At 47.0% G+C, this 27,784-nt stretch overlaps 1 protein-coding gene across 1 annotated transcript in view; it reads right to left on the reverse strand.

The window, feature by feature from the left end:
• Positions 1 to 9,685: 9,685 nt before the first annotated feature.
• Positions 9,686 to 27,784, reverse strand: part of KCNB1 (potassium voltage-gated channel subfamily B member 1) — a 113,469-nt gene continuing 95,370 nt past the window's right edge. Inside the window, exon 2 of the mRNA XM_021920952.2 lies at positions 9,686 to 16,261. Coding sequence (XP_021776644.1) covers positions 14,252 to 16,261 — 2,010 coding nt within the window. The 3' untranslated portion in view covers positions 9,686 to 14,251. The remainder of the gene's footprint in view (positions 16,262 to 27,784) is intronic.

Here is a 27,784-nt window from a genome sequence, read left to right on the forward strand (position 1 = left end):
GTGCTTCATCTCCAAAATATCAAAATATGCAAGACCTAAGGGGGTACCAACAACGCAGGAATCATGCTATGTCACATAACATGTTCATACACACACAAAACCTCAGAAGTCAAAATAAGGAACATTTTACTGCCTTTTTTTGAGGGGGAGGGGGACAGGGTCTCGATCTGTCACCCATGCTGGAGTGCAGTGGTGTGATCATGGCTCACTGCAGCCTTGAACTCCTAGGCTCAAAAGATCCTCCTGCCTCAGCCTCCCAAGTAGCTGAGACTACAGGCACACGCCACCACACCCAGCTAATTTTTTTTTTTTTTTTTTTTTTTGAGACAAGAATCTTACTCTTTCACCATGCTGGAGTGCAGTGGTACGATCTCAGCTCACTGCAATCTCTGCCTCCTAGGTTCAAGCGATTCTTCTGCCTCAGCCTCTTGAGTAGCTGGGGCTACAGGCACACGCTACCACGTCCAGCTAATTTTTGTATTTTTAGTAGAGATGGGATTTCACCACATTGGCCAGGGTGGCCGCGATCTCTCAGGACAACTCATGATCTGCCCGCCTCAGCCTCCCAAAGTGCTAGAATTACAGGCGTGAGACACCGTGCCCAGCCTAATTTTTGTATTTCTTATAGAGACGGGGTTTCACTACGTTGCCCAGGCTGGTCTTGAACTCCTGGGCTCAAGAGATCCTCCTGCCTTGGCCTCCAAAGTATTGGGATTATAGGCATGAGCCACTGCACCCTGTCTGTAATATTTAAAAAAATAAAAATTAATGCCCAAATCCATAAACAAAATGTCAAATTTTCAAGTAAAGATAGCATCCAACCTCCCGCATGTGTACATTACTGCCTGGATCTCCTTACCCTGTTACTAGTCCTGAGGGGCTTAAAACCTAACAGTTGCTAAAGTGAATTAACCTCATTCTGCAGATGGGGACATTGAAGCAAGGATGCTAGAGAACTCCTTGGTGCCAATTGCCAGTAAGTGGAGCAGTCAGGATTTTGAACTCAGACAATTGAGTTCCAGACCCATCTTTCTTAAACCCTGCACAGCCAACCTCATGAATTATCATGCTTGATCTTTTTGGTAGAAGCAGTAATCTGGTAAAATTGGATAGGTTTGAGTTAAAACCCCAGTTTTGGCTGGGTGCAGTGGCTCACGCCTGTAATCCCAGCACTTTAGGAGGCCGAGGTGGCGGATTACTTGAGGTCAGGAGTTTGAGATCAGCCTGGCCAACATGGCGAAATCCTATCTCTACTAAAAATACAAAAATTAGCTGGGTGTGATGGCACACGCCTGTAATCCCAGCTACTCAGGAGGCTGAGGCAGGAGAATTTCTTGAATCTAGGAGGAGGAGATTGCAGTAAGCTGAGATCACACCACTGCACTCCAGCTTGGGCGACAGAGCAGGACTCTGTCTCAAAAAGAAAAAAAAAAATCAGTTTTGCCCCTTCTTAGCTGGGTGATCTTGGGCCAGTCATCTCAGTGCTCTGTGCACAGATTAAAGAGGGGAGAAGGGACTGGAAGGGGATCAGAATGTGGCTACTTCATTAGGTGGGCCCACAGTGGGTGTGTCTGAGAAAGAGTGAGGAGACCGGGATGTTAGAGCAGGCACCATTGGGTGAGAGCCATGGGAGATGAAATAGAGAGGCATGCAGGAGCCAGTGGACGTAGGGATTTGCAGGCCAAGCCAGTGACTTTGGACTTGATTTAACATGTGACGGAAAGCCTTTATTTAACATGTGACGGAAAGCCTTTAACATGTGATGGAAAGCCTTTGGAAGGTTTTGATGGCAAAGTGACATGATCAGACTGACAGAGCTTGACAGGACCCCTCTGGCCATTATGTTGAGAAGAACCTGAAAGATCAAGGGCAGAAATAGGGAAGCTGGTCTGGACACAGTACAATATGAGGGCAATAAACAATGGTGGCCTGTCCCCAAGCTGCAGCAGTGGAGGAGCAAGAAATGCAGATCCCAGATCTATTTTGAAGGCAGAGCCCAGAGGAACGGCTGACAGGCCATTCATTTCAGCACTGTTTGTTATAGCAAAAGTTGAAAGCAACTGAACATTCAGGAGTAGGAGACTGGCAATTACCACGTATAATAGAACACAACATAGGCTTATGGAAGAATGAGGAGGCTCTTCGTGTATTAATACAGAATGATTTCCAAGATACATTAAATGAAAAAAGCAAGATGCAGAGCAGTGTATATGGCACTTTTACTATTTGTATGGGGTAAAATAAAACAAAGCAAAACGAAACAACACACACACGCTACACATCGGGTATATGTATGTGTGTGTGTGTTTGCAGAAATGATCTCTGGAAGGATACGTGAGAAACTGGTGGCAGTAATTGCCTCTAGGGACAGGAGGACGGGGGTGCAGGGGTGTAAGGGAAATTCCACTTTTCATTGCACCTTTTGGATTTGAGAGTTTTGTACCTCTTCTCAACTGGAGGTGATGTCCCCCAGGGGACATCTAGCAATTTCTGGAGACATTTTTGGTTGTTGCCACTAGGGGGAGGTATTACTGGCATCTGGTGGGTAGAGGTCAGAGATGTTGCTAAACACCCTACAGTGCCCAGGGCAGACCCCACAACAGAGCATGAGTTGGCCCTAAATGTCAGTAGTGCTGAGTTTGAGAAGGTTTGATCTATTAAAAAAAACATAATAAGGCTGGGTGTGGTGGCTCACGCCTGTAATCCCAGCACTTTGGGAGAGCAAGGCGGGCTGATCACCTGAGGCTGGGAGTTTGAGACCAGCCTGGCCAACATGGTGAAACCCCTTCTCTACCAAAAATACAAAAATTAGCCAGGTGTGGTGGCGGGCACCTGTAATCCCAGCTACTCAGGAGGTGGAGGCAGGAGAATTGCTTGAACCTGGGAGGCGGAGATTGCAGTGAGCCGAGACTGTGCCACTGCACTCCAGCCCAGGGGACAGAGTGAAACTGAGTCTCAAGAAAAAAGGGAAAGAAAGAAAGAAAGAAGGAAAGAAGGAAAGAAGGAAAGAAGGAAGGAAGGAAGGAAGGAAGGAGGGAGGGAAGGAAGGAAAGAAAGAAAGAAAGAAAGAAAGGAAGACATAATAGAAGTTTTGTTTTTTTCAGGTTGGTCTTTATTCTGAGATTGTGTATTTGATGGGTTTGATATATCTTTTGTTTTACTAAGATAATATATAGTACATGATAGTCACTTTTTCCACATCTTTACTTGGCAAAATAAAATGTCAGCAAGGCTTATACACTTCCCTAAGCTGAATAAAAAATTATCTGGGCATGGTGGTAGGCACTTGTAGTCCCAGTTACTTGGAAGGCTGAGGCAAAAGGGTGGCTTGAGTCCAGGATTCAAGGCTGCAGTGAGCTAAGACTGCACCATTGTGCCCCAGCCTAGGTGTCAGAGTGAGACCACATCTCTAGACAAATAAGAATAAATTTTTTTTTTTTACCTTATGACATCCTAAAGTCTGGAAACTACCCTTTTCACTCAATGCGCTTTTGAGAGGTAATGATTTTAAAATATGTCCACAAAATATTTGATCCTTTTTCCCCAAGAGGTAGAATTACCTCTCTCTAAGTGTGAACTGGATTTGGTGACTCACTGCTAACAAATAGAATTTGGTGTGAGTGATGGTTTCTGATTTCTGAGACTAGGCCACAAGATGCATTGCGCCTTTCTCCTTACCCCTCTCTTTTGGACCACTGCCCCTGGGGGATGCCAGCTTCCATGCTGTGAGGACATTCAAGACCCCTATGGAGAAGTCCACATGGTGAGCAACCGAGGCCTTCTGCCAACAGCCAGTAAGGAACTGAGGCCTCCTCAGTCACCTTAGAGACAGGTCTTTCATCCCAGTCAAGCAGAGAACTGCAGCTGGTGTCTTGATTGCAACCTAGTGAGAGATCCCTAGCCAGAACCACTCAGTTAAAGATGCTCCTGAATTCCTGACCCACAAAAACGACGAGATCATAAATGCTTCAACTTGCTAGAGTTTGGGGGGGTAATTTGTTACACAGCAGTAGATAAATACAGAAGGCTGGGCACATGGCTCATGCCTGTAATCCCTGTACTTTGAGAGGCTGAGGCGGGTGTATCACTTGAGGCCAGGAGTTCAAGACCAGCCTGGCCAACATGGCAAAACCCTGTCTCTATTAAAAAATACAAAAAATTAGCCAGGTGTGGTGGCATGTGCCTATAATCCCAGCTACTCTGGAGGCTGAGGCACAAGAATTGCTTGAACCCGAGAGGTGGAGGCTGCAGTGAGCAGAGATTGTGCCACTGCACTCCAGCCTGGGCAACAGAGTGAGACTATGTTTCAAAAACAACAACAAAACCCCCCAAAACACAAGTACAGAAATCTTTGAGCCCTATCAGTAAGGCATGGATCACAGAAAGGTAGCCTATGGGCTCTGGTCTGCCTACAGATATATTTCATCTGGCCAGTAAAGGACTACAAAAAATGGAATTAGTCACTAATATTTATTTATTTTCGTTTTTTATTTATTTTATTGTTTAGTAGAAACAAGATTTCACCATGTTGGCCAGGCTGGTCTCAGACTCCGCCTTGGCCTCCCAAAGTGCTGGGATTTCAGGTGTGAGCCACATGCCCAGCCATAGTTGCTAACATTTAAAAGTTGGGTATTTCCTGTAAAAATCCAGATTTCTGACTTCTCTTAGAAAGATCTAGCATTGCTGGGCCCACATCCCTGTGGGGTAACAACCAGTTGGAGATGAATAGTGTTCACCCCTTTAGACAGGGTGTGTGTTCTCTTTTTTACCACACTCACCATCACCCCCTTATGTCTCTTAGTTAGGTTGCTTTACTCATTTATGTTACCTGCTCTGCCCTAGTATTCATTTGAGCTTATACCTTCTATTGTGAGATAGTTTTTAATGAGATGCCCAGGCATAGTTGACATGAGAACTAAATGACCAGAGTTGGAACTTTGATTCATGAATGTCATATAGGGTGGGCTACCACTGGCTTGCACAGCAGGGGTGACAAACCAGTTATATTTTCATGTCCTCCCTCTTCCAGAAAAAGCTGATGCCGCCTGGAGACAGGATCCCTGATTCAAGTCCCCTTACAGCGCTTCCCATCTCGCCTCCCTGTGCCCTCCAAAAAATAAATTCCACCAGGCTTGTTTTTTCCATACCTTTTATTGAACTCTGCAGACTTCATTAAAGGACCATTTGCTTAGAAATTCTTAAACATTTGGACATATTTTACAAGACAAGACAGCAGCTGGAGGTCACACAAAGATCACAATTTCATCTCACCACATGCATAAAAAGACACTGGGATTTTTGTTTGTTTTTGTGTGTGTGTGTGTGTGTGTGTGTGTGTGTTGCGCACATGCGCAAACGCTCGTTTTCACCTTTACGGGAAGGACTAGAGACGTTAACTGACGAGAGATGAATAGGACCCACAAATGCACCCCCGAGAAAAGAGTGGCTGAGGACATTGGTCATTTATGGCTAATGTGATTGGCTTGGCCCCCGTCAAGGGTGGGGTGATCAGAATGGCTTTACTGGCAGAAAAGCCCCAACCTCACACCACGACTTCCTGGGAGAGACAGGGTCTTAGCTGATGGAATCTGGGGGCATACTATCATGACGGCTTAGAAAAAAGATCTTCGGCTCTAAAAGCTGGAGGGCAGGCTGGCGTTAATATCCAGCTGGACTCCCATGGCTCAGGGAATGCGATCCAGTTTCCAGATGTCAGCTCTTGTGTTTCTGCCCCAGCAAGTCCCAGACCAAGGGAAGTCCCAACTTCGAACCTTTGGCTTAGTCCATTGGAAAACCACTTGGTGGTCACCCCCATGGGTCATGCGTGAGCTAAAATAGAACATGAGGCTGAGAAATGCAGGGTAGGGGAAGAGGAAGGAGGCCAGAGCTGCCCTATGGGCCCCCAGGAAGTGTGGCTCTGAAAGGGCTGTGGTCCTTATCAGCTTGGGGCCTACAAGCATCAAATTGAGATGTCATCTTGAGTCAAAGAACAGATGACATTGATGGGGCAGTTATGGGTTTCAGTGGGAGAGGGGCTCCTCATTTTTCTTCTCTTCGCCGTTAGGTAGGGATTCGTTAATTCCCCCATTCACTCATACATTCACGCATCCAGTTGTCCACTCAGAGGCCAACCAGTCACACATTCACTCACTCATAAAAACACAGGTTGGATGACCATCATGTGCCAAGGGCATAGGTTGGGGATAACCCTGAGTTCCTGGTGCAGAAAATAAGATTCTCAATTTTTGACCTTGGACTGAAATCAAGATAGGCCTGGAGAATCCTCCCTGTTCCCACCCACTCAGGCACACTCAGCTCAACCAAGAGGGAGGCCCAAACCCCAGTGAAGTCCAAGGGATGAAGCCAAGCTGTGGAGATGTCAGAGTTTCTTGGGCATCTTCTCTGCTGTCTGCCTCTTTCCAATCTTCGTTCAGCTCAGGGAAGCAGGAAGTACAGGAAGATCCCCCTGAATGGCCCTTGAGGGCATCCTAATGGGACAGAATTGGGAGTTTCCTACATTTTCATGAATTATCTTACTGTTGCCTCCTTGGGTTGCTGCAACTTGAGTGATTCTGCAGGGCAGAGCCTCCAGTGAGGAATTGGGAGGAATCTTGAAAACTGGTTTTTATTTTATTTTGGTTTCAGAGGAAGGCGGCTGCTCATTCTACCCATCCAAACATATCATCCTGCCCAACCTCATAGTAAAACAACTAAAGATCAACTGGTCTTGGGTTCACCCTGAGGTTGAAGTGTCACTTCCTCCCAACCCACCATGCATAAACCCTCTCTTGTCAAATGCTTTCCTTGGAGAATGCAGTATACAGGCTGATTTGGGATGGAGGCCACAGCTGCAGGACAGCAGGCATTCTGCCTGGAGGCAGCCAAGAGCCTGGTTTTGCTGTGAAACTGGATTAAAAGCTGCCATTCACTTTTGACCCGTCTGGATTTTTTTCATCGATGGGGACTTTCAAAGGTCTTGAGTGGGATTTCTTATTTGATTTACCAGAAAAACAAGCCCTTTGGAATGGATTTGTTTTGAAATGGGTTTGTTCCCAGGCAGTTTGCTGTTGCCTGGGAAGTTGTTCACTGTGGGGATGGCTAGTGGGGAACAGATATCATTGCATCTTTTGTACAGAAAGCCCCAGGCTCATGAGGGCACAGGAGCTGGGCGGAGGGGCTGAAGCACCATAAAACAGCCAGCCAGGGATGGGGAACAGCGTGGATTGCTCCTTGGCTGGCCTGGGGAAGTAGCATGAGTCTTATCCCAATGCGGTACCTGGTAGGCCATTGGGGATGGGTTGGATTGGTGACTGACAGTCATTAAAATATTCCAAGACAGGGAGCTGGAAGGAAGCAGACTTGTCTCTTGGGCACACCCTCTGACAGCTCCAAAGCCCAGAAGTTGTATTCCTGCTAATTGTGCTGCATGCCTTTGCCTCAGTGGCTTGAGCTTGTGTCCAGAGTGTTCAAACCTACACACACACACACACACACACACACACACACCCCAAGAAACAAAGATGAATTTCTGTGGTTGTTCAGCCCAGTTTCCATGCAATGCTAGGGCCCCTCTGCAATGCCCATTTTGTACATATCTAGCCAGCCTCTCTTTAAACATCTGTGATATAAGGGAGCTCACTGTCCACCATGGCATTGAGTTCCATGGTCAGACAACCCAGCCTATTAGGAGTGCTTCCTTAATTTGAGCTGAAATTGACCCCATCCCTTTCACACAATAGAAATTTTCGGAGAACTTGCATACAGCCAGCTGGCAGCTAAGTGGTTTTTTTCTTCAGATGCACTGCCCCACTCCACCCCATCCTGGCCAGCCTTTAGGAGATCTTTTCAGGATCTTTGGAGGGAGGAACAGAGAATTAGGTTTATAAGTGAAGATGAGGGTTCCTTCGATGAATGGAGCCCCACCCAAATTCAAGCTGGCATTTGGGGAAGTTCAGGAGAAATTCTAGGTTAAGATAAAATCAGGGAGGGTGGATGGAAATGCAAACTATATAACCTCTTTCTTGATGAAAACAGCAATAGCCATAGGCAACAGTGTTTGCTCATCTGGGCATCAAACCCAGGAAACTACTGGCAGACATTTTTGTTGTTGTTGTTTTTGTTGCTCTTGTGCAAAGGAAAAAAAAATCTTGTCTGTTTTATTTGACTCTGGTTCACTCTGGTTCAAACCAGACTATCAGAGGTTTTTGGGGTGGGAGAACTCTGATCAGGGTCATAGTCCAGAATAATACAATTCATATTTGAGTTGGCTTCCTCTTGGCAGTTATCCGATGGGATGGCTCACTGCCATCTGAGGGTCCCAGTTTGGCTCAAATTTCTGATTCTAGGCAGAGCCCTGAGCCCTGCAGCTGACAGTGAGGTGGGTGGGATACCAAAACCTAAGCGAATGCCAGTTGGAGATTATTTGGGCTTTCTTCATCTTCCTGCGTGAGTTGACGGATGGAGAATCACTTTCTGCTGAAGATCCTGCCTAGTGAGATGTCCTCCGCCTACCTAGGGCTGAAAACTGCCTGGTGGAATTAATTATCAGGACCGTCCAAAACTCCCCCAGGCGTGGATAGGTGGAAGCTGGAAAACTGCCCCTGTCCTTGCCACACACCTCCTGCTCTATGGAGCCAGGCAGCTGGCAAGGGAAGGGGAGATGAGCTAGCAGATTCGGGGACATCTCTTCTCAGGGTTTGGCTGCAAGGGTGTCTGGCCAGTGTTTTTTGGTGAAGCTGTTAGAAATGGATTGAAATGGGCTGGGTGCGGTGGTGACTCACAACTGTAATCCCAGCATTTTGGGAGGCCGAGGCAGGCAGATCACCTGAGGTCAGGAGTTCAAGACCAGCCTGGCCAACACGGAGAAACTCTGTCTCTACCGAAAATACAAAAATTAGCCGGGTGTGGTGGTGCGCTCCTGTAATCCCAGCTACTCAGGAGGCTGAGACATGAGAATCACTTGAACCTGGGTGGAGGAGGTTGTAGTGAGCCGAGATCGTGCCATTGCACTGCAGCCTGGGCAACACAGCAAGACTTTGTCTCAAAATAATAATAATAATAATAATAAAATAAAAATAAAAAATAAACAGATTGAAACAAGGAACTGATAAACAAGTCAGTGAGATCTGAGGCCCAGCATGTTCTTGTGAGGTTCACGAGAACCTGAAAAACCTCTGACCTTCAGATCTGATTGACGTAACAGGCTGACAGGGTGCTGGACATGGGAGCAGCCCAGCCAGGAGGGACTCACATGTATTCTGGATCTCAGAAATGTCAGTGATGAGTTTGCTTGCATGAGATTTTTGGTTCCCCAGAGAGGATGAGAAAACTCAGTCCCTTCAGATCCCTAAAGGGGTGTGGGATATAAGCGAAACCAGCCCACATCCCATCCTGATTTTGAGGGCCATCTGTAGCTCCGCTTCCCTGGGTCTCATTCCTGCATTCATGCCCTGGATTCTTAAGAACAACGAATAGGAGAAACACACAGAATTGAATGAGGAAACTCACAGCATTGACAGACTCCAGGCCTAGTGTCAAGAAATGCCTACACAAGGAAGTCAGACCCCAAAGTCTTTCCCCACCCTCAAGAAATCAGAATCAAAAGGAAGAAAACCCAAACAGCCCAAGGGACAATGGTAGGAACTGCAAAAGACCAGAAAACATCAGCTACGATAATGACCAACAATGAAACTCCTAAGATATTGTTCTGTATTACAAAAGAAGAAATCAGACTCAATTGCCCTATTATAAATTTGCTAAAAATACATATATATATATATTTTATCTGAACAGAAAAATAGACTACTCTGAGATGCGTGGACATTCTATGACATAGTCGCGCATCAGATACTTCTAGAGCCAGAAAAATGGCAACAGAAAATGCAGAGGTAACTCTTATTTCTGGGTGTAGCCAGGACTGGTTTGGGTTGCCTGGGCTGAGCGACATGAAAGCATTTGGATGCTGTCCTATAAGCAGTGATAGGTGAGGAAACATCAGCTCAGGACTGGAAGCTTTCCATTGTCCTGCCGGGGTCTCAGGGGAGCCCCTTCTCCCTCCTTCCCACTCTGCAGCTACAAAAAAAGTCCTTTCCCAAAGAAGCACGTCCGGAGGCTTTTTGCCTTGCTCTCTTTTGATTCAAAGTTACTTGAATTGAGGCTGAAAAAAGCCTGGGGTATTGTTACTTGAGATTAGTTGGTAGAGAAATAACAGGAGAGAGATTAGCAATAGAGACCTGGCTTTAGTGGCCCTTGTCCGTGGTGAATTTTAAATATCCCCTTGTCCATGGAACTAGACACTCCAGCTGGGACTGGAGCAAGACAGAAATATACAATAGTTACAAATATCAACAATACATTACAGTTTTACAGAAGAGAATACTGTTTTGTTTTTCTCCTTAGAAACATGGATCTTATTAGGAGAAAGGGCAGAGACGAGGCTACAGTTACCAAGACACATGGAGAAGCTGGGAGTCAGTTTGAAAAAGTTTGTGTCACCAGCAGTTTTCAGGGGCAAGCTGGGTGGGTTAAAAGAAATGGCCTCCTCAGGATTTTGTCGTTTTTCCTTCTTACTCTTCTTCCTTCTTGATCCCCAGTCCTTTGGAGAAAGGGACTTCACGGGAACAAATGTTCTCTCCTCCTTTTATCTTTCCCCTTGAAGTGTGCTTAAGATAGAATTCCTAAAGAAGGCACTGAGAAATCTACTGCACCAAAGTCCTGTTGGTTTCTTTTACCCAAAGATAAAAAGGTGAATATACTGTCTCCTCCAAAGCTTCCCCACCTCTCTCACCGCTGGTGGCAGACTCTCCCCCGTGTGATTGGGACACATAGCTACCTGGTCCCTAGCCCTTTCTGATAATGGTGTAAGTTGGAACGCAAGTTCAGCTGGGTTCTTGATGAGTTTCAGTGAATTCGCCAAACTGACCAGCATCCATTCGCCGCGTCCAGCCCCTAGTTTGCTTGTTTGGGTTGACTTGTTTCTTTCTGCTCTCATTGGTTCAGGAATGAATGGGAAATGGACCAGCAAGTTAAAGCAGGATTTGCCTTCAGACCATTGCTTTCCTCTTCTCTATCAAGACCTTTCTATCAGGTGAACTTCTCAGTGAAGACTCTTAGGTAGATTCCCCAGTGCGTGTGTATTCACACATGTAGGTACAGGTGGGGTGGATGCATATTAAAATTTGGATATGTTCTTTTTTAGCGGGTGGATGGGCTGGGAAAACTTATAATACTCTATTTCGAATTGAGCACAGAATAAAAGCTATACTCCCCCAATACATACACACGCAAGTAAAAGAAAAAAAAAAAACCCAATCGAACCCAAACGGAATACTTTCTAAGGCATAGTATATGCTGAATTTCAATTATTCTGTTTCTATAAGAACTCTATAGGACTCTGGCTATGAAGCCTGAAAAGGTAGGTTCTTAATGATACTTCTGAATTCGTCCTTCAAAAGTGACTCAATAAAATGCTACTTTAAGGTTGGACAAAATACACAAGGAAGGAAGGGCCAGGTCCTACATGACCACAGAAGGCAGAAAGGGCCTTTGGTTACAAGGAGAGTTGCACCAATTGGTTTTCGTTTTTAAAAAAAAAAAAAAAAAAGAAATCATGTTCAATCTGTACACTTCTCATCTGCTTCAACCAACAAATGAAATGCCTCGACTGGAAGAAGGGGTGGTAAGTTCCTTCTCAATATATATGGCTATATTGAAACATGTTCACTTTCCTGATATGTAAAATAGACTATATTATCATTATTATTAATTTTTACAGATAGCATCAGCTCTAAAAATATCTGAATTGGAAATCACAACTATTTACTTTTATCAAAAAGCATTTGTTTTTTTCCCTGAATTTTCACATTTGTGCTGATGGTGGACATTAATGGTGATGAAAACAAAGAAGACACATGTGAGATGGTCGGAGAACTGTCCCACAGTTGTTCCTCAAGAGGCCCCCAGCTCAGACTGCATGTTCAGCAAAGTGTTTTGGGAGTGCTGCTTCCTCTGCCTGGCACAGGACGCCCTCACACTCTCCCTGCCCCTAAGTCCCTTTGTAGTTGCTGCGTGAATACTCTGAAGATACCTAGGAAGAGTGACGTTCTCGTTTTCTTTGTTAATGCAGCAAAGAACAGGGCTGCTCCCTCTTGGGGGGATCCACAGTCTCTGGAGATGCTGAGAGATGTTATGAATTGGGTTTGTATACAGCAGAGAAGACGTATTTTTAAAAGTGGTGGAATGATCCCATCTCATCATACGTGTGGCAGGTGGCTCAACCTTATGCCTTATGTATGAAGGGCAGGCAGAACAGCTCCATGATATTTGTGTACTGAGAGGTGAATCATGCCATTGTACTAACAGGCAGACCAGCAACAGATGATATTGAGACTTAAGACTAGGTGAACCAATACTATATCTTTCTTCCATTGGGAAGACATATGCCTATTACTGTATTGAGGATAAGCAGAACTACACTATTGTACTTGGGACATCATCCATCAATATTACATTAAGAGAACAACATTGTTCCATTGTACTACAGACAGGCAGACCAATAACATGTCATCTTTACTGACAGGTGAGCCAACACTATAGCATTGTATTCATCAGTGGTTCAACCCAATGCCACTGTACTGAGGAACGGCCAACAACACCATGCTGTTGGACTAAAAGCAGGCAGGACAATGTCAGGTCATCAAACTAGGACAGGAAAACCAACACCAAGAAATACACCAGAACCACTCAGGATGCACACGAATACTTATTGCTTTTGTCTGTACTGGCTGCATCGATGGCTGCAGGAAGGAGAGTTGAGCTTTGAGTACAGACAGTGACACTGAAAAACCAATAGCTGGTTGACAAGAAAGAGAACAAAGTAAAACACCCAATGTCCAACTGTCACTGTGTCCTTTGAGATGTGCATGTCTCCTGTATACTCGACTTCATGAGAGGCCCCACCCAAGGGGCAAGAACCCCTCCTGACCCATGAGGGTTAAGGGAAGGCTTCAGAGGGGCGGGGAAGGAGCCCACAGACTTTGATATGGCAGACAGTAATACCAGCACAATATTACCCACGGTGGCCAGAAACAGGCAGGTAGCAACAATCCAACTACAGTCCCAACAATTGGCCCACGGGAAATAGTGCTTGTTTTAAAGTGCAAGATGTTGACACTGTCCCTGGCAGAACCTATTTTTGAAAAACATAAAGTGCTTTTTATTTTAACTTTTTTTTAAACTTGAAAACCACAGAAAACAAAACAGAATTTCTATTATAGTAGGTACTTTCCTTGCTGCAGCAGGAATTATTCAGTCTGAACTGGGCATTTCAATGCGGGGTATTTTTTTCCTTTCATTTTTGCAAGTAAAAAAAATCATATTTTTATACTGTTCTTCAGTAACACACAGTCTCTTTGAATAAACTATTTCTTTTGCATATTTGACACTTGCATATCTTTTGAGTCTACACTAGTGATGTAAAGAAAGCGTGTTCCTCCTCCAACCCTAAAGCAATGCTCTGAGTTCATGCTGTTGGCTGGGTTCCCACCTTCTGAACCCTTCCCAGATTGCCAGGGGGCAATTAGAATTGAGTACAAGTGGTGCAACTCACCCTGATGGTATCTCAAAATAAAATCTCAGGTACTACGGAATACTGAAGTCAATGAAGACATTTGAGTAAGGGTTTTGAGCTGGGATCGTGGCTTATGGCGCAGAGACTTCCCCGTGACCAATCATTCCCTGTAGCTGTCTAACAGTGGAATCCATCCAGGAGGTGATGGACAGGTGTTCCTAGGGGTGGCCGGGCAACATTCAATACCAAATTGGTCAACCCACTCTTTCAACACCAGCCGCTTGTTCCAGCATCCTTCTCCAGCTGAAGCCAGGAGGATTGGAAATGTTGCCCTCCAAGGCTGAGATGGAAAGCCATGAGAGAAGAATGGGGAGTATGTGGCCTCAGTCCTGTCTAAAGTGGTGGTAGTGGTGGCTGTGAGTTACACTCATGTCATCTCCCAAAAAGGGCAATAGAGTTGTTACAAGGAGGTGCTGTGCCCTATGGCTTGGCCAACTTCATGCTGATGGACCTGTCATGGCTCTCAAGGTCTTAGGGAGCCTTCTCTGGAGTCTCTCTTCTCTCTGAGGGCTTTACAGGGCCTTTCTGTTCCAGAGTTCATGCAGAAAAGCTCTGTGGCAGGTAAGCTGGACAGCTCTCCTCTTTGGACCTCACCCAAAAGTCTCTCCTCCAAGGTGGGGCAGTTCAGATGCTCTGGTCTCGTGTGCTTCCATGGGCTCCTCCCCCTGGCAACACACGGACGTCAGGGGAGATATGGTTTTCAAGTTTGCACTTTTCCTGACCACTGGGGCCTTTTCCAGTCAATGCTTCTGTGGAGTAAATACAGTTCTGCCTTAAGAACTTAGGGGAGGTGGGTAAAGGGGAGCTTTCAAAGTGGTTTTTCTCCGATCTTGTCCCTGTGCTGAACTTCGGACTGGTACTCCCAGGGAGGCTTTTGGGGGGGCTAGAGTCCACACTGTAGAGCAGCTGCCCCTCATCATCTGTGTCTGCGTCAATGTACTGGTGGACACCCGCCTCAAAGTTGAACGCTATTGCTGTGTGTTTCTCAGGAGACCGGGGGGGTGTCTTAGCACTTGCTGTGGTGTAGATGGAGGACTCTGGGCTCAGCACAGCCTTGTCCAAAAGTGTGGCACACTCCAGTCCAGCGACAGCAGCTGCAGCACTCCCCCGGTTCCTAAGAGGGTCGTGGTACATCCCTAGAACGGGGAGGAGTGGACTGGGGTCACCCTCCATGAAGTTGACTTTAAGTGCTCGGAGCTTCAAAGGGTTGTTATTTTTCATGGAACTCTTGGGGCTCTCAATGAAGAAACTAGAGTGCTGGCTGGCATCAGGGCTGGGGTTGGCCTCCACAAACCTACCACCACTGGCACCCAGAGCTCCTCGCCAGCCCACATCTGGGGCTGTGCTGCCCCCAGTCTTGCTGGGGAGTGATGTCAAAGGGCTGTGGGAGAATCTGGTGGCCTCAGGGAAGTCTGTGGCACAGCTAATGAAGCTATCAATACTCGACATACTTCGCATGTCGATGACCCCTTCTGTGCGAGTGGGCAGAGGGGCTACGGGGCTAGGGACACTCTCCATTTCAAGTTCTTCCTTTGGTTTGCTCTGTGCTGCTGACTCCTTGGTATTGAGGATGGGTTGGGATTGGGTCTTGGCCATCTTATTGTACATGTCTTCCAACTGCTGAACGTTCAGGTGCTGAGGACTAGAAGATGATCTGGCTTTTTCAGGGGATCCCTGCTCCTTAGTTTCAAAGGACTTACTTGAGCTGGTTTCAGACAGTGTTCTCTTTGTCCATTTCCATTTGTTAGGAGATAAGTGGTTATCTTGTACTTTGTCTTTCTTACCCATATTCTCCCCATTTTTCTCAACTACAATGTCCATCATCTCAATGCTCCGGGCAAAAGCATCCTTCATGTTCATGGATACGATGCTGCCATTCCTCTTGGCTCTCTCCAGAGCCTCTCGCCGTTTGATTGCTTTCTCCTGTCTTTTCTGCTCCTTATAGAACTCAGAGAAGTTATTGACGATGATGGGGATGGGAAGAGCAATCACCAGGACTCCCGCGATGCAGCAGAGTCCCCCAACAATTTTCCCCAGGAGAGTCTTGGGGTAGATGTCTCCATACCCAACAGTAGTCATGGTGATGGTGGCCCACCAGAAAGAGGCTGGGATGCTTTTGAACTTGGTGTCGTCCTCATCCTTCTCAGCAAAGAAGACAAGGCTGGAGAAGATCATAATGCCCATGGCGAGGAAGAGGATGAGCAAGCCCAATTCATTGTAGCTCCTCCGCAAAGTGAAGCCCAGGGACTGGAGGCCAGTGGAGTGGCGTGCAAGCTTAAGGATGCGGAGAATTCGCATGATGCGGAAGATCTGGACCACGCGGCGGACATTCTGGAATTGCAGCACGCTCTTGTTGGATTCGGTGAGGAAAATGGTGACATAGTATGGCAGAATGGCCAACAAGTCAATGGCATTGAGTGGGCCCTTGAAGAACTTCCACTTCTTGGGCGAGGAGAGGAACCGCAGCAGGTACTCCATGGTGAACCATGCGATGCACACAGCCTCCACGTGGGCCAGCTGGGGGTTGTCTGTGGACTGGCCGAACTCATCGAGGCTCTGTAGCTCAGGCAGCGTGTTGAGGGACAGGGCAATGGTGGAGAGGACGATGAACATGATGGAAATTATGGCAAGGATCTGTGAGGAGAAGAGAGTGGGATTTAGTTATCAACCACCTCACGGGATGATCGTCATAACACCCTGGATCTACAGGGCACTCCTCAATGTTCAAGAGCATTTTCACATCTCACTAGTCATTTAATGAGCCAAAAAGAGAATTTGTTGTAATCCATTTATTGTCCAGATGTGGAAACCAAGGCCCAGAGAAATGAAATGTTTTAAAGCTATCAGCAAGCCCAGGGTTCAAACATACTTTTTCAGATAGTAACCATTTTATAGGCCCTGAAACACTGCATTCTCTGTTGCAACACTTGACTCTGTAGCTGTAGCATAAAAGCAACTTTGGATAATACATAAATGAATGGGCATAGCTGTGTTTCAATAAAACTTTATTTACAAAAGCAGACAGTAGACCGAATTTAGCCTGTGAACCATGATTTGCTGACTTCTGATCTAGACCAGTGGCTCACACTGGGTGGGGAACTACCTTCACGGAGATGATACTAATGGTAATAGCTATCCTTGATTGAGTGTTCGTTGTGTGCTAGGCACTTTCCATGAAATAGCTCATTTCATTCTTATAATAACCCTGTTCAGTGCTATTAGCTCCATTGAACAGATGCGGACACTTGGGTTTCCACAGCTAGTAAGTGGAAGGGCGAGCATTTTAACCCAGGTCTGGGTGACCCAAGAACATGAGCTCTTAAGGCTGTGTTAAAAGTCGGATGTGGCTGGGTATGGTGCCTCATGTCTGTAATCCCAGCACTTTGGGAGGCCTAGACAGGAGAATCGTTTGAGGCCAGGAGTTCGAGTCTAGCCTGTGCAACATAGTGAGACCCTGTCTCTGTAAAAGAACAAAAGGAAAAAAAAAATCAGATGAAAGCTAACCTTTTGCTGGAAAAATGCCTAGACATTCAAGATTTTGCAGGTAATTCCTAGGGAGGCACAGACATTCTGGGCCCATGTTAACTCTTGATTGGAACTATGTGCTTTTGAGGGCTGAAGACCTTAGCTTAGCTACCTTCGAGTGCCCTGGATCAAGAAGAGGGCTTGGCCCAGAGAAAGGGCTCAATGGATGTATGTTGAAATTAATAGAATCTAGGCCAGTCTACAGACTGTGCAGAAAAGCAAACAGATGTAATCAATTGCTCTGAGGGTCTTTTTTTTTTTTTTTCCCCAAAAATACAAATCCAATCACACTACTCCTTTGCTTAATAAATCTCCAGGGCTCCTCATGAAAAAATCCAACCCCCTAAACCTGTCTAATGGGTCCCCTATACCTGTCTTACTTTTGTAGATTTTTCCCTTTCTCTCCCTCTGACCCTGCTAAGTGGGAAGGGGGGGCCTGGTCACCATGGTTGTATTATTTGATCCTGGCTGCCACTGATCAGAGCACGAAGTTTCGATAAAAAATCTAGGCAGAGCCAATCTGTACACTAGGGCTTAGCCAACCTACCTTTGAGAAATTTGAGCTCAGGAACCCAGGCAGTGAGTGGGTTACAGGAGGGTGAGTCCCTGAATTAAATGTTAAGTAGAATCTAGGCTTGAATCAGCTTCATGATAAGCCCAATCCTCAAGCAACTGTCTCCCAAATGTAGGGGACAGAGATGCCATAAAAACATCAGAGAAAGCTGAACCTTAGCCTAGGCATGGTGGCTTACATTTGTAATCCCAACACTTTGGGAGGCTAAGGTGGGGGAATTGCTTGAGCCCAGGAGTTTGAGACCAGCCTGGTCAACACAGTGAGACCTTGTCTCTACAAAAAATAAAAAATCTGCTGGATGCGTTGGCACATGTCTATAGTCCCAGCTACTTGGAAGGCTGAGGCGGGAGAATCTCTTGAGCCCAAGGAGGTTGAGGCTGCGGTGAACCATGACCACACCACTGCACTCCAGCCTGGGTGACAGAGAGAGAAACCCTGTCTCAAAAGAAAACAAAAGAAAAAGGAAAAAAAAGAAAGAAACGAAATTAGCTGGGCATAGCAGCCACGCCTGTATTCCCAGCTACTTGGGAGGTGAGGCAGGAGAATCGCTTGAACCCGGGAGGCAGAGGTTGCAGTGAGCCGAGATCGCACCACTGCACTCCAGCCTGGGCGACAGAGTGAGACTCCATCTCAAAAAACAAACAAAAAAAACGAAACAAAAGAAAAAGACAAAGAAAGCTGAACCTTCAAGAAAAGCCAGAGAATGAAGGGAAGGTGCAGATGAAGGAGTGGGGACCACAGGAGGGCCATAGCAAGGTGCAGAGGGCAGCAGTTAAGAGCTGAGGCACTGGTGTCAGCCTGTTTGAGGTTCAAGCCTCAGCTCTCTGCCATTTCCTTACATTGAGCAAGTTATTTAACCTCTCTAAGTCCCAGTTTCCTCATCTAGAAAATGGGCTGATAACAGTATCTACCTCAGAGAACTGCTGTGAAGATGAAATGTGTTAGCACAGGCAAAATGCTAGGACAGCTTCCAGCAGCATGTGGTGAGTGTCTAATAGATGCCAGCTGTCATCACAGGGGAAATCTCAGCCCACATCACCCCATCCACTCAGATCACCCAGCCTTGGGGTGGCCCAGTCTCGGTCTTTGCCTCCTGTCCTTGTTCTGAGACTGTCTGCTGTATCCTGTAAGTCAACCCAATGCTGCATGGGTGAGTGTGAGAGGTTTCTGGCCCTGCAATGAATCACCAGTAAGGACACATGGTTGTCAAGTCCTTCTCATTTTGACTCTGACCCCTCTCTGGCCACTCCTGCCATGGGTTCTCAAAATTCACGCTCCTCTAGTCACACACTATCATCGGTCAATTCTGTATGTCCAAGCTTCTTGCTCACTGTCTGGTGAATTCCAACCCATCTTTTCAAATCCAGCCCACGCGATTCCTTCCCTCTGGAGTTCTCCCTGCTTTCCCCAGGCAGGGTTGACTGCTCCATCCTTGGGTTTCCTCACCATTTTACCATACCTTGGGGATACTTACCACTCATATCCCATCACAGATGTGCGCGTGTGTGTGTGTGCATGCGTGTGCGTGCGTGTGCGTGCGTGCACGTGAGTGAGTGTGCTTATTGCTGCTCAGAATCGGTCAGCACTGGGAGGATGGGGATGGGTTCTGAGGTTTATCTGTGGGACCCCAGCACCTGACCCAGGGTGGGACACCTAACAGGCGCTCCCCATGTATTTGTTGGCTGTTGCTCAAGTTCATGGACCAGAATTCAGTTGTTGTTGTTGTTTTAAGAGACAGTGTCTTTCTCTGTTGCGCAAGCTAGAGTGCAATGGTTTAATCATAGCTTACTGCAGCCTCAAACTCCCATGCTCAAGCAATTCTCCCACCTCAGCCTCCCAAGTAGCTAGGACTGCAGGAGAGTACAATCAAGCCCAACTAATTTTTAACTTTTTTTGTAATGATGGGGTCTCACTTTGTTGCCCAGACTGGTCTGGAACTCCTGGGCTCAAGCTATCCTCCTGCCTTGGCCTCCCAAAGCACTGGGATTACAGGTGTGAGTCACTGCACTGGCCTGGGAAATATTTCTTGGTCATCTACTCTGCGTGAGGCACTAGGCTAGACACTTGGGATGCCACAGGGGGCAAGAGAGTGCCGGTGCCCTGATGGGCCAGCTCTGAAGATGAAAGGGAATGTTCCGAGTTGTGGTGCCTCCCCAGCCTCAGGGGTTCTATAACTTCTGATTTTTTTTCTGTAGTTAAGTCTGACACATCCTATGTTTAAAAAAATAGGTTTTGAGTTTCTTGATTTGCACCCATTGAAAAAGAAATATTCTGTAATATTTTATAAAATGAAATGTTTGAGGCCAGGTGCGGTGGCTCATACCTGTAATCCCAGCACTTTGGGAGGCCGAGACAGGTGGATCACCTGAGGTCAGGAGTTCAAGACCAGCCTGGCCAACGTGGTGAAACCCGTCTCTACTAAAAATACAAAAAATTAGCCAACCATGGTGGCAGGCGGCTGTAATCCCAGCTACTTGGGTGGCTGAGGCAGGAAAATCGCTTGAACTTGGGAGGTGGGGGTGGCGGTGAGCCGAGATCATGCCATTGCACTTCAGCCTGGGCAACAAGAGCGAAACTCTGGCTCAAAAATAAATAAAATAAAACGTTTGATATATACAAAAGTAGACCTACTTTATATATAATTTATGAACCATAATCAAATGAACACCTAGAACCCACCATCCAAATGGAGAGACAGAATAGGCAGCAGTAACACTGACACTTCCTTTGTGTCCTTCCCACTCCAGAGACAACCTCTGTGTGCAGTTTTTCATCCCTTGGTTTCTATGTATGATTTTCAATAAGAATGTATGGGTCCCTAAATTGTCATTTTGTTGCGCTATTTTTTTTTAAAGAGATAGAGTCTCCCTCTGTGGCCCAGGCTAGAGTGCAGTGGTGCAATCACAGCTCGAATGCCTAGGCTCAAACGATCCTCCTGCCTTAGCCTCCCGGGAAACTTGGACTACAGGCACATGCTACCATGCCTGGCTATACTGTGTAGAGATGGGGTCTTACTATGTTGCCCAGGCTGGTCTTGAACTCCTGGCCTCAAGCAATCCTCCCACCAGGGCCCACAAAGTGCTAGGATTATAAGTGTGAGCCACTGCTCCTGGACTTCCCTCAGTTTTGACACTATACTGTATGTATTTTGCTACTTGTATCACTCTTTCCTTAATGGTAAAAACAAAAAATCAAAAAAGCCTACTCACCTTCTTTGTTTCATTTTAGCTTTATTCTAAGAAATAATATGCAAAATTGCTGATTTTTCATGCCAGGGCCATATGTATTAAATATTCACCAAAATAAATATGTGATTGTTGGAATAACATCTTGGCAGCACACTTTTTAGCGCTCCTGTGTTGAGGTGAGGAGTGTGGGTCCTGGAGTTGAAATTCTAGCTCTTGCCATTCATTGGTAGGATGGCCTTGGGCATCCAAATGTTCACTGCCTCAGTTTCCTTATTTGTAAAATGAGGACATACTAGTGGTTTTTAAGGGGATGATTTTTACTCCTAGGGGACACTTGGCAATTTTGGCAGAAATTTTTGGTCATTACAACTGGTGGGAGGGGTGCTCCTGACATCTTGGGGGTGAAGGTCTGGGATGTCACTAAATGCCCTACAATGCACAGGACAGCCCCCATGGCAAAGAATGATCCAGCCCGAAATGCCATCAGTACTGAGGTTGAGAAACTCTGGGACATGCCAATAGTCAGCCCCTCACAATTGTGGAGTTGGGGACACGGACTGGGTCAGAGAGGTCAGTCAGTGGGCTTTGGGCTGAGCCCTACAGGAAGCTGCTCTTGTCTGGCGACTTCTGGCAGGAGGGCGCCTGCACAGGGAGGAATGGATTCCCGGGGAGTCTGTTCCTTTAAGAGCTGGGAGGTCCTATTTTCCCCCAGAGGCTAGCAGGGGAAGCCTGCTTTGGTTTCTAACCCCCAGACAACTCCAGGGAAGGCCCACATAATTGATGTTCTGCTGACAGATGCATGAATTATGCACCCAGCTATTGTCCAGACCTAAGGCAGGCACCCACTTTGTACTGAGACTGCCCTCCCTCTCCCCATCCCTCAGCCCAAGGAGGCCTAGGAAACGAGCGAAGCAGGGGCAGGGGCCCTACTGGACCCCAAGGTGTGGGGGTAGGGGGGAGTGCCTGCTGCTCAGGGTTGGGTTGGGAGGTTCGAAGCACACCTGGCATCTGTCTGTGTGAATGTGCATCACACAGCATGTGCGGTAATGCAGTGTGGGGGTCTCCCCTGACCCACTCCTCCTGGCCCCACCTGCGAGACCTTTTTCTTTTCCAGACTCAATGAGGCCCTTAGAGTTAGGGCCACACTTCCTGCCTGGGGAACTTCCCAACGTGAGTTAAGCCCTCTGTGCCTCAGTTTCCCCATCTGTAAGATGGGGATCATTGCAAGACTGCAGTGAGAATTCAATGAACTCAAAATGCCCTTAGCTAGTGGCACAGTTACTTTAAACTTTAATAGTATTTATTTCTCCACATTTCTTTACATTTATTTATAAGCTGATTTTGGACTTGAGTTTGAGTCCCAGGGCTATTAATCCCCAGCTGTGTGGCTTTGGACAAGTCACTCCCCCTCTCTGAGCCTCTGTTTCCTTTTCTCTAAAATGAAGATAAAGGTAACTGAGCACTTGACACCTAAAAGCTACCTAATATATAATGTTATTAAACTATTATTCAGGGCCAGGCGTGGTGGCTCACCCCTGTAATCCTAGCACTTTGGGAGGCCGAGGTGGGCGGATTACCTGAGGTCAGGAGTTCAAGACCAGCCTGGCCAACATGGTGAAACCCATCTCTACTAACTATACAAAAATTAGCCAGGTGTGGGGGCGCCTTTAATCCCAGCTACCTGGGAGGCTGAGGCAGGAGAATCACTTGAACCCAGGAGGCGGAGACTGCAGTGAGCTGAGATCGAGCCACTGCACTCCAGCCTGGGTGACAAGAGGGAAACTCCGTCTCAAATAAATAAATTATTATTCAGATAATTTATGGTCAGCCCCACCCCTAACCTCTGTGCTGGTTGCTTTTGGAACCAGGAGTAGGTGTATAGACCCCAGTGACTGCCTAAGGCAGCATGCATCCTCTAAACAGCTTGTGGACCCAGATGGACTGTGTTGATTTGGTTTCTGGGATAAGCCCCAGGAGTGGGGAACTGGCCACCACCTGGGAGTCCTCCCGGCCCCAGCTCAGGCCTGGACAGGCCTCTGCTTTTCTGGGATCTGAGCCCAGTTGGGCTTGGCAGAACTCCAGGAACCCGGGGAGCAGAGGCAGGAGCCAGTACCAGAGACTGGGAGGCTGTCCTCAAATTCCCTGTGAAGAGGTTCTGGATCCTGGAGCCTACCTGTCTGCACCAAATGGGAGAGGGGGCTTTGGTCCTCTGGGGGAAAAGATTGGCAGGTGGGGATCCCCAGGGTGGAATCCAGGAGTGCTGGAGCCAGGCCCTCCTCATCCTAATTGTCGACTCTGGTGGTTGATCACAGAGAGGCCTAAGGTCTGTTTATCGTGGCCTCTGCACACTTCTCTGCTGTTCCAGGAATGTGGATGAGGCACAGACTGGGGCACAGAAAAGGGCTCAAGCTCCCCGCTGGGAAGATGAGGAAACTCAAGCAGAGAATGGAAGAGACTTGCCCACAGTCACACAGCCCATTGCGGTCAATACCGTTCAGTAACACTAGAAGCTTTGGCAAGCTGGAAGCCGCACCTAGTGTTTAGGGCTTGCAAATTGCTCTTCATAAACATGCAGGTTTATAGCTGCAGTATTCATAATAGCCCCACAGTGGAAACAACCCAAATGTCCATCAACTGATGAGTGGATAAACAAAATGCAGCTATCCATACAATGGAATATTCTCATCCATAAAAAGGAATGAAGTGCTGATATTTGCTACGACACAGATGAACCGTGAAAACATTATGATAAGTGAGAGAAGTCAGACACAAAAAGCCACTTATATGATTCCACTTATATGAAATGTCCAGATAAAGCAAATCTATAGAGACAGAAAGTAGGTCAGTGGTTGCCAGGGTGGGGGATAGGGATTAACAGTTAATGAGCATAAAGGATCTCATTAGGATGAAAATGTTCTAAAAACTGATTTAGGGCAAAGGCTGCACAACTTGGTAAAATTTAATAAAAATTATCGAATTGTATGCTGGAAATGGGTGCGCATTGTATGATATGTAAAGTAAAGCCTCAATAAAGTTATATAAAAAGTTGCTTTCCATAAAGAGAAGCCCATTGCTTTGCTTTTCTTTCTTTTTGAGACAGAGTCTTGCTCTGTCACCCAGGCTGGAGTGCAATGTCGCGATCTCGACTCACTGCAACCTCCGCCTCCTGGGTTCAAGCGATTCTTGTGCCTCAGCCTCCTGAGTGACTGGGATTACAGGTCACTATGTCCAGCTAATTTTTGCATTTTTAACAGAGATAGGGTTTCACCATGTTAGCCAGGCTGGTCTTAAACTCCTGACCTCAGGTGATCCACCCGCCTTGGCCTCTCAAAGTGTTGGGATTACAGGCGTGAGCCACTGCACCGGGCCTTTTTTTCTTTTTTCTTTTTTTTTTTTTTTGAGACAGGATCTCACTCTGTTGCCCAGGCTGGAGTGCAGGGGTGTGATCTTGGCTCACTGCAGCCTCAACCTCCCTTTTCGTATTTTTTGTAGAGATGGGGTTTTGCACGTTGCCCATGCTGGCCCATTGCTTTCCATCCCCACAACATATGGATAGTTCAAAGGAGAGAATAAGAAGCTGAGCAAGCCACAGAACTGCTGTAAGCCCTGCAGCGACTCCTCATTCTCTCAGTTAAGTTCCAGTTCCTGTGCATTTAGTTGGCATGTGCTTATTGAGCACTACTAAGTGCTATGCTAGTTGCTGAGGGTGCTGCATGAATAAGAAAGAAAATTTCCCAGCCTCACGGAACTGGTAGGGAGAGGCAGACCAAAAAAACCCAAAAATGTAAACCAGGAAAGAGGCAAGGTGATGTCAGATAGTGTTAGGTGCTGTGAGTTACTGAGAAAAGCAAACCAGGGGGATCGATGGAGAAGCACTAGGGGTGTCCACAGGAGGCCGAGTGGTCAAGGCAGGCCTCTCTTAGGAGGTGTCTGGTTGCTGAGACTTAAAAATAAGGAGTGTGTGTCATTCAAAGATGCGAACAGTCTAGGCAGAAGGCACAGCACGTATGAAAGCCTTGGGTGGGAATAAGCCTGGTATATCAAGCAACCCAAAGAAACTCAGTGTGGCTGGGGCTGCATGAGTGAGAGCGGGAGAGCGGGGTGAGCCTGATGAGATCTGAGGAAGAGATTTGGGCTTTATATTAAGATCACCTTTCTTCTCTCCCCTGACTATTTCCCCTATTCCCACTGTATTCCACACTGAATCCCGGAGAAACCACTTACAGTTGCCAAACTACACCACCATGGGTGCTTGCAGCTCTAGATCTTTGCTGTTCCCTCTGCCTGGAGTACCCTTCCTCCTACTCCAAACCCACTTCTCCTGGCTGCCTATTCAGGCCTCGGCTTTGGGGCCACTTGCCCCAGCGAGTCCTCTCTGGACCCCCGGTCTGCATTGGGTATATCAGTTCTTTGAGCTCCCACAGCCCCTGCGCATCTCTGATCACAGCCCTGGTGCTGCTGAGCTGAAATTGTTTTCTCCTTTCTGTCCCACACTAAAGTGTCAGCTCCATGAGGGCCTGGACTGGGTCGGTCTTGTCCACTGCCGTGTCCCCAGCTCCTGAAACAGTGCTTGGTACAGATGGGAGCGTCCTACATAGCTGACAAATGAATGAACAAACGGATAAAGAAAACCGAGGCTCAGAGAATGAAGCGACTTTTCCAGAGTCTCGCAACTTGTAAGCGGTAGTTCCAGACCCGCAGACTTGAACTCAGGTCTGTGGGTCTCCCCAAGACATTTTCAAGGACATAGGAGGAGGCGACTGCTGGCCCATCAAACCTTCGGTCCTTTTATGGTGCTTCCGCTTCCCCCAGCTTTAAGTGGGGATTATAGCTGGGGAGTTTTAATTAGAAGGGTCACTGGTGCAGATCCGATTAAGGGGATTGGGAGCAGTCTGATGGGGTTGCCCGCATCCCCTACAGGCAGTGGCTCCTGGCAGAGGATTGGTGAGACATTGGAGTCAGGAGCCTGCAGGGGGCGCTCGTGGGCTCAAAGGGACAGGAATCCTGTGCTTGTACAACAAAGGATGAAGGCAGAGGGCTTTGCCATGAGAAGAAAACAGTCTCAAAGATGGAAAGAGGATGCAGGGCCAATGTGGAGGGCGCCCTAGCCCTTATAACCCAGAGGCTTTGCTGCTGGGAAGTTTATTTTTACTTGGTTGACCGAGTTTCAAAATTGGGAGATTTTACATAAAAATCCAGATTTTCAGATTCTTTTGGAAAATTAGATGCTCTGTCTTCAGTCAACCTGCATTCCCAGTGGCAACCACTGGCTGGAGTTAAGGAATAGCAACCCCTTGGGACAGGGAACCGGCTGCCCAGTGTGCTACAGGCCCTTCACCTGTTTTGTGATCTGTTTCTGAGGCAGCTGGGTTTGCAGTCACTGACCCACCTGAGGCGATAATGAAGACAACACCTGCCATAGGGTGTGAAGAACTTTCCGGACAAGATCTGCATCAGACTCCACAAACCAGGAACATGGGGGTCACACGTGCTATACACTGCCCTATTCTGTTTCCCCATACCCAGGAGTCAGGAGTCAGGAGCCTGCAGGGGGCAGGCTAAGAGCTAAGAAGGATGAGTAGGAAGTAACCAGGCAGAGTGAAGAGAAAAGCATTCCAGGCGGAGGGAACAGTGTGGGAAAGGCCCCATGGCAAGAATATAGTGGTTGCTAAGTCTGATCAATTCAAGTTCACCAACATCTGTGCATCCGTTCCATTCTCTCCACCTGCACAGTCCCCACCCTCCCGCATCAAGACTTCTTTCTGGCCTCCCCAAAACCACTCTCTGGCCCACTATTGCAAAGACCACTAGCTGTCACCAATATCTGTTCTTCCCCTCTTCCATTGTCATAGAGTTTTAGCTGGACCCAGGGCTAACCAGAATAAAGACCACATTTCCCAGCTTCCCTTGCAGTTAGATGTGGCCATGTGATTAACATTGGCCAATGGAAGGTGAGCAGAAATAATACAAGCCCTGTCTCCTTTTCCTCCTTCTTGCTGGCTGGGAGGCAGATGTGCTGGGCAGAGCTGGAGCAACTGTCTTGGATCTGAGATGGAAGCGAATCCCAGCGCTAGACTGGCCCTTTACGGAAAAAGTTTGCCAGCTCCTGGTCTATCTCATAACATCCATCTTGTTTAAGTCACTCACTGTATTTTGGGGTCTTTGTTACAGCTGTTTAGTCTCTCCCTGCCTAACTCTCCAGCCTTCTCTTGTTCCATGATCCTCTCTGCCCTCTCCTCTCAGGTACATTAACCAGTAACCTTCCTTTGGTCGTTCATAGTCTCCACTATCTTCTTGCCACGGGGCCTTTCCCACACTGTTCCCTCTGCCTGGAATGCTTTTCCCTTCACTCTGCCTGGTTACTTCCTACTCATCCTTTTTAGCTCAAGATCACCTGTTCGAGGAAGCCATCCTTGACCTTCCTAGCCAAGTCAAATCCCAATCACAGACTCTCATAGCACTATTATCCTTTTCTTCATAACACTGTTCAAGTTGCAATTTTGCAGTAATGTCCACCTCTGCAGACTGTAAGCAGTGTGAGGGCAGGGGTTATATCTGATTTTTCTCTATCTTGAATCCTTAGAGCACATAGTTGGTTTTCAATACATATCTATGCAACAAAGGATCTCATTTCATCCTGATAACAGTCCTACAGGCTGTGCTGTGCCTCCACCTGTTTCATAATTGGGGAAACTCAGGCTTAGAGGACAAATATCCAGAGGAACACTTAAGAAAATAATAGATGGCCAGGCATGGTGGTGCAGGCCTGTAATCCCAGCACTTTGGGAGGCCGAGGTGGGCAGATCACTTGAGGGCAGGAGTTTGAGACCAGCCTGGCCAACAAGGTGAAACCTTGTCTTTACTAAAAAT

This window comes from Papio anubis, chromosome 16, assembly GCF_008728515.1.
Source record: "Papio anubis isolate 15944 chromosome 16, Panubis1.0, whole genome shotgun sequence".
Lineage (NCBI taxonomy): Eukaryota > Metazoa > Chordata > Mammalia > Primates > Cercopithecidae > Papio > Papio anubis.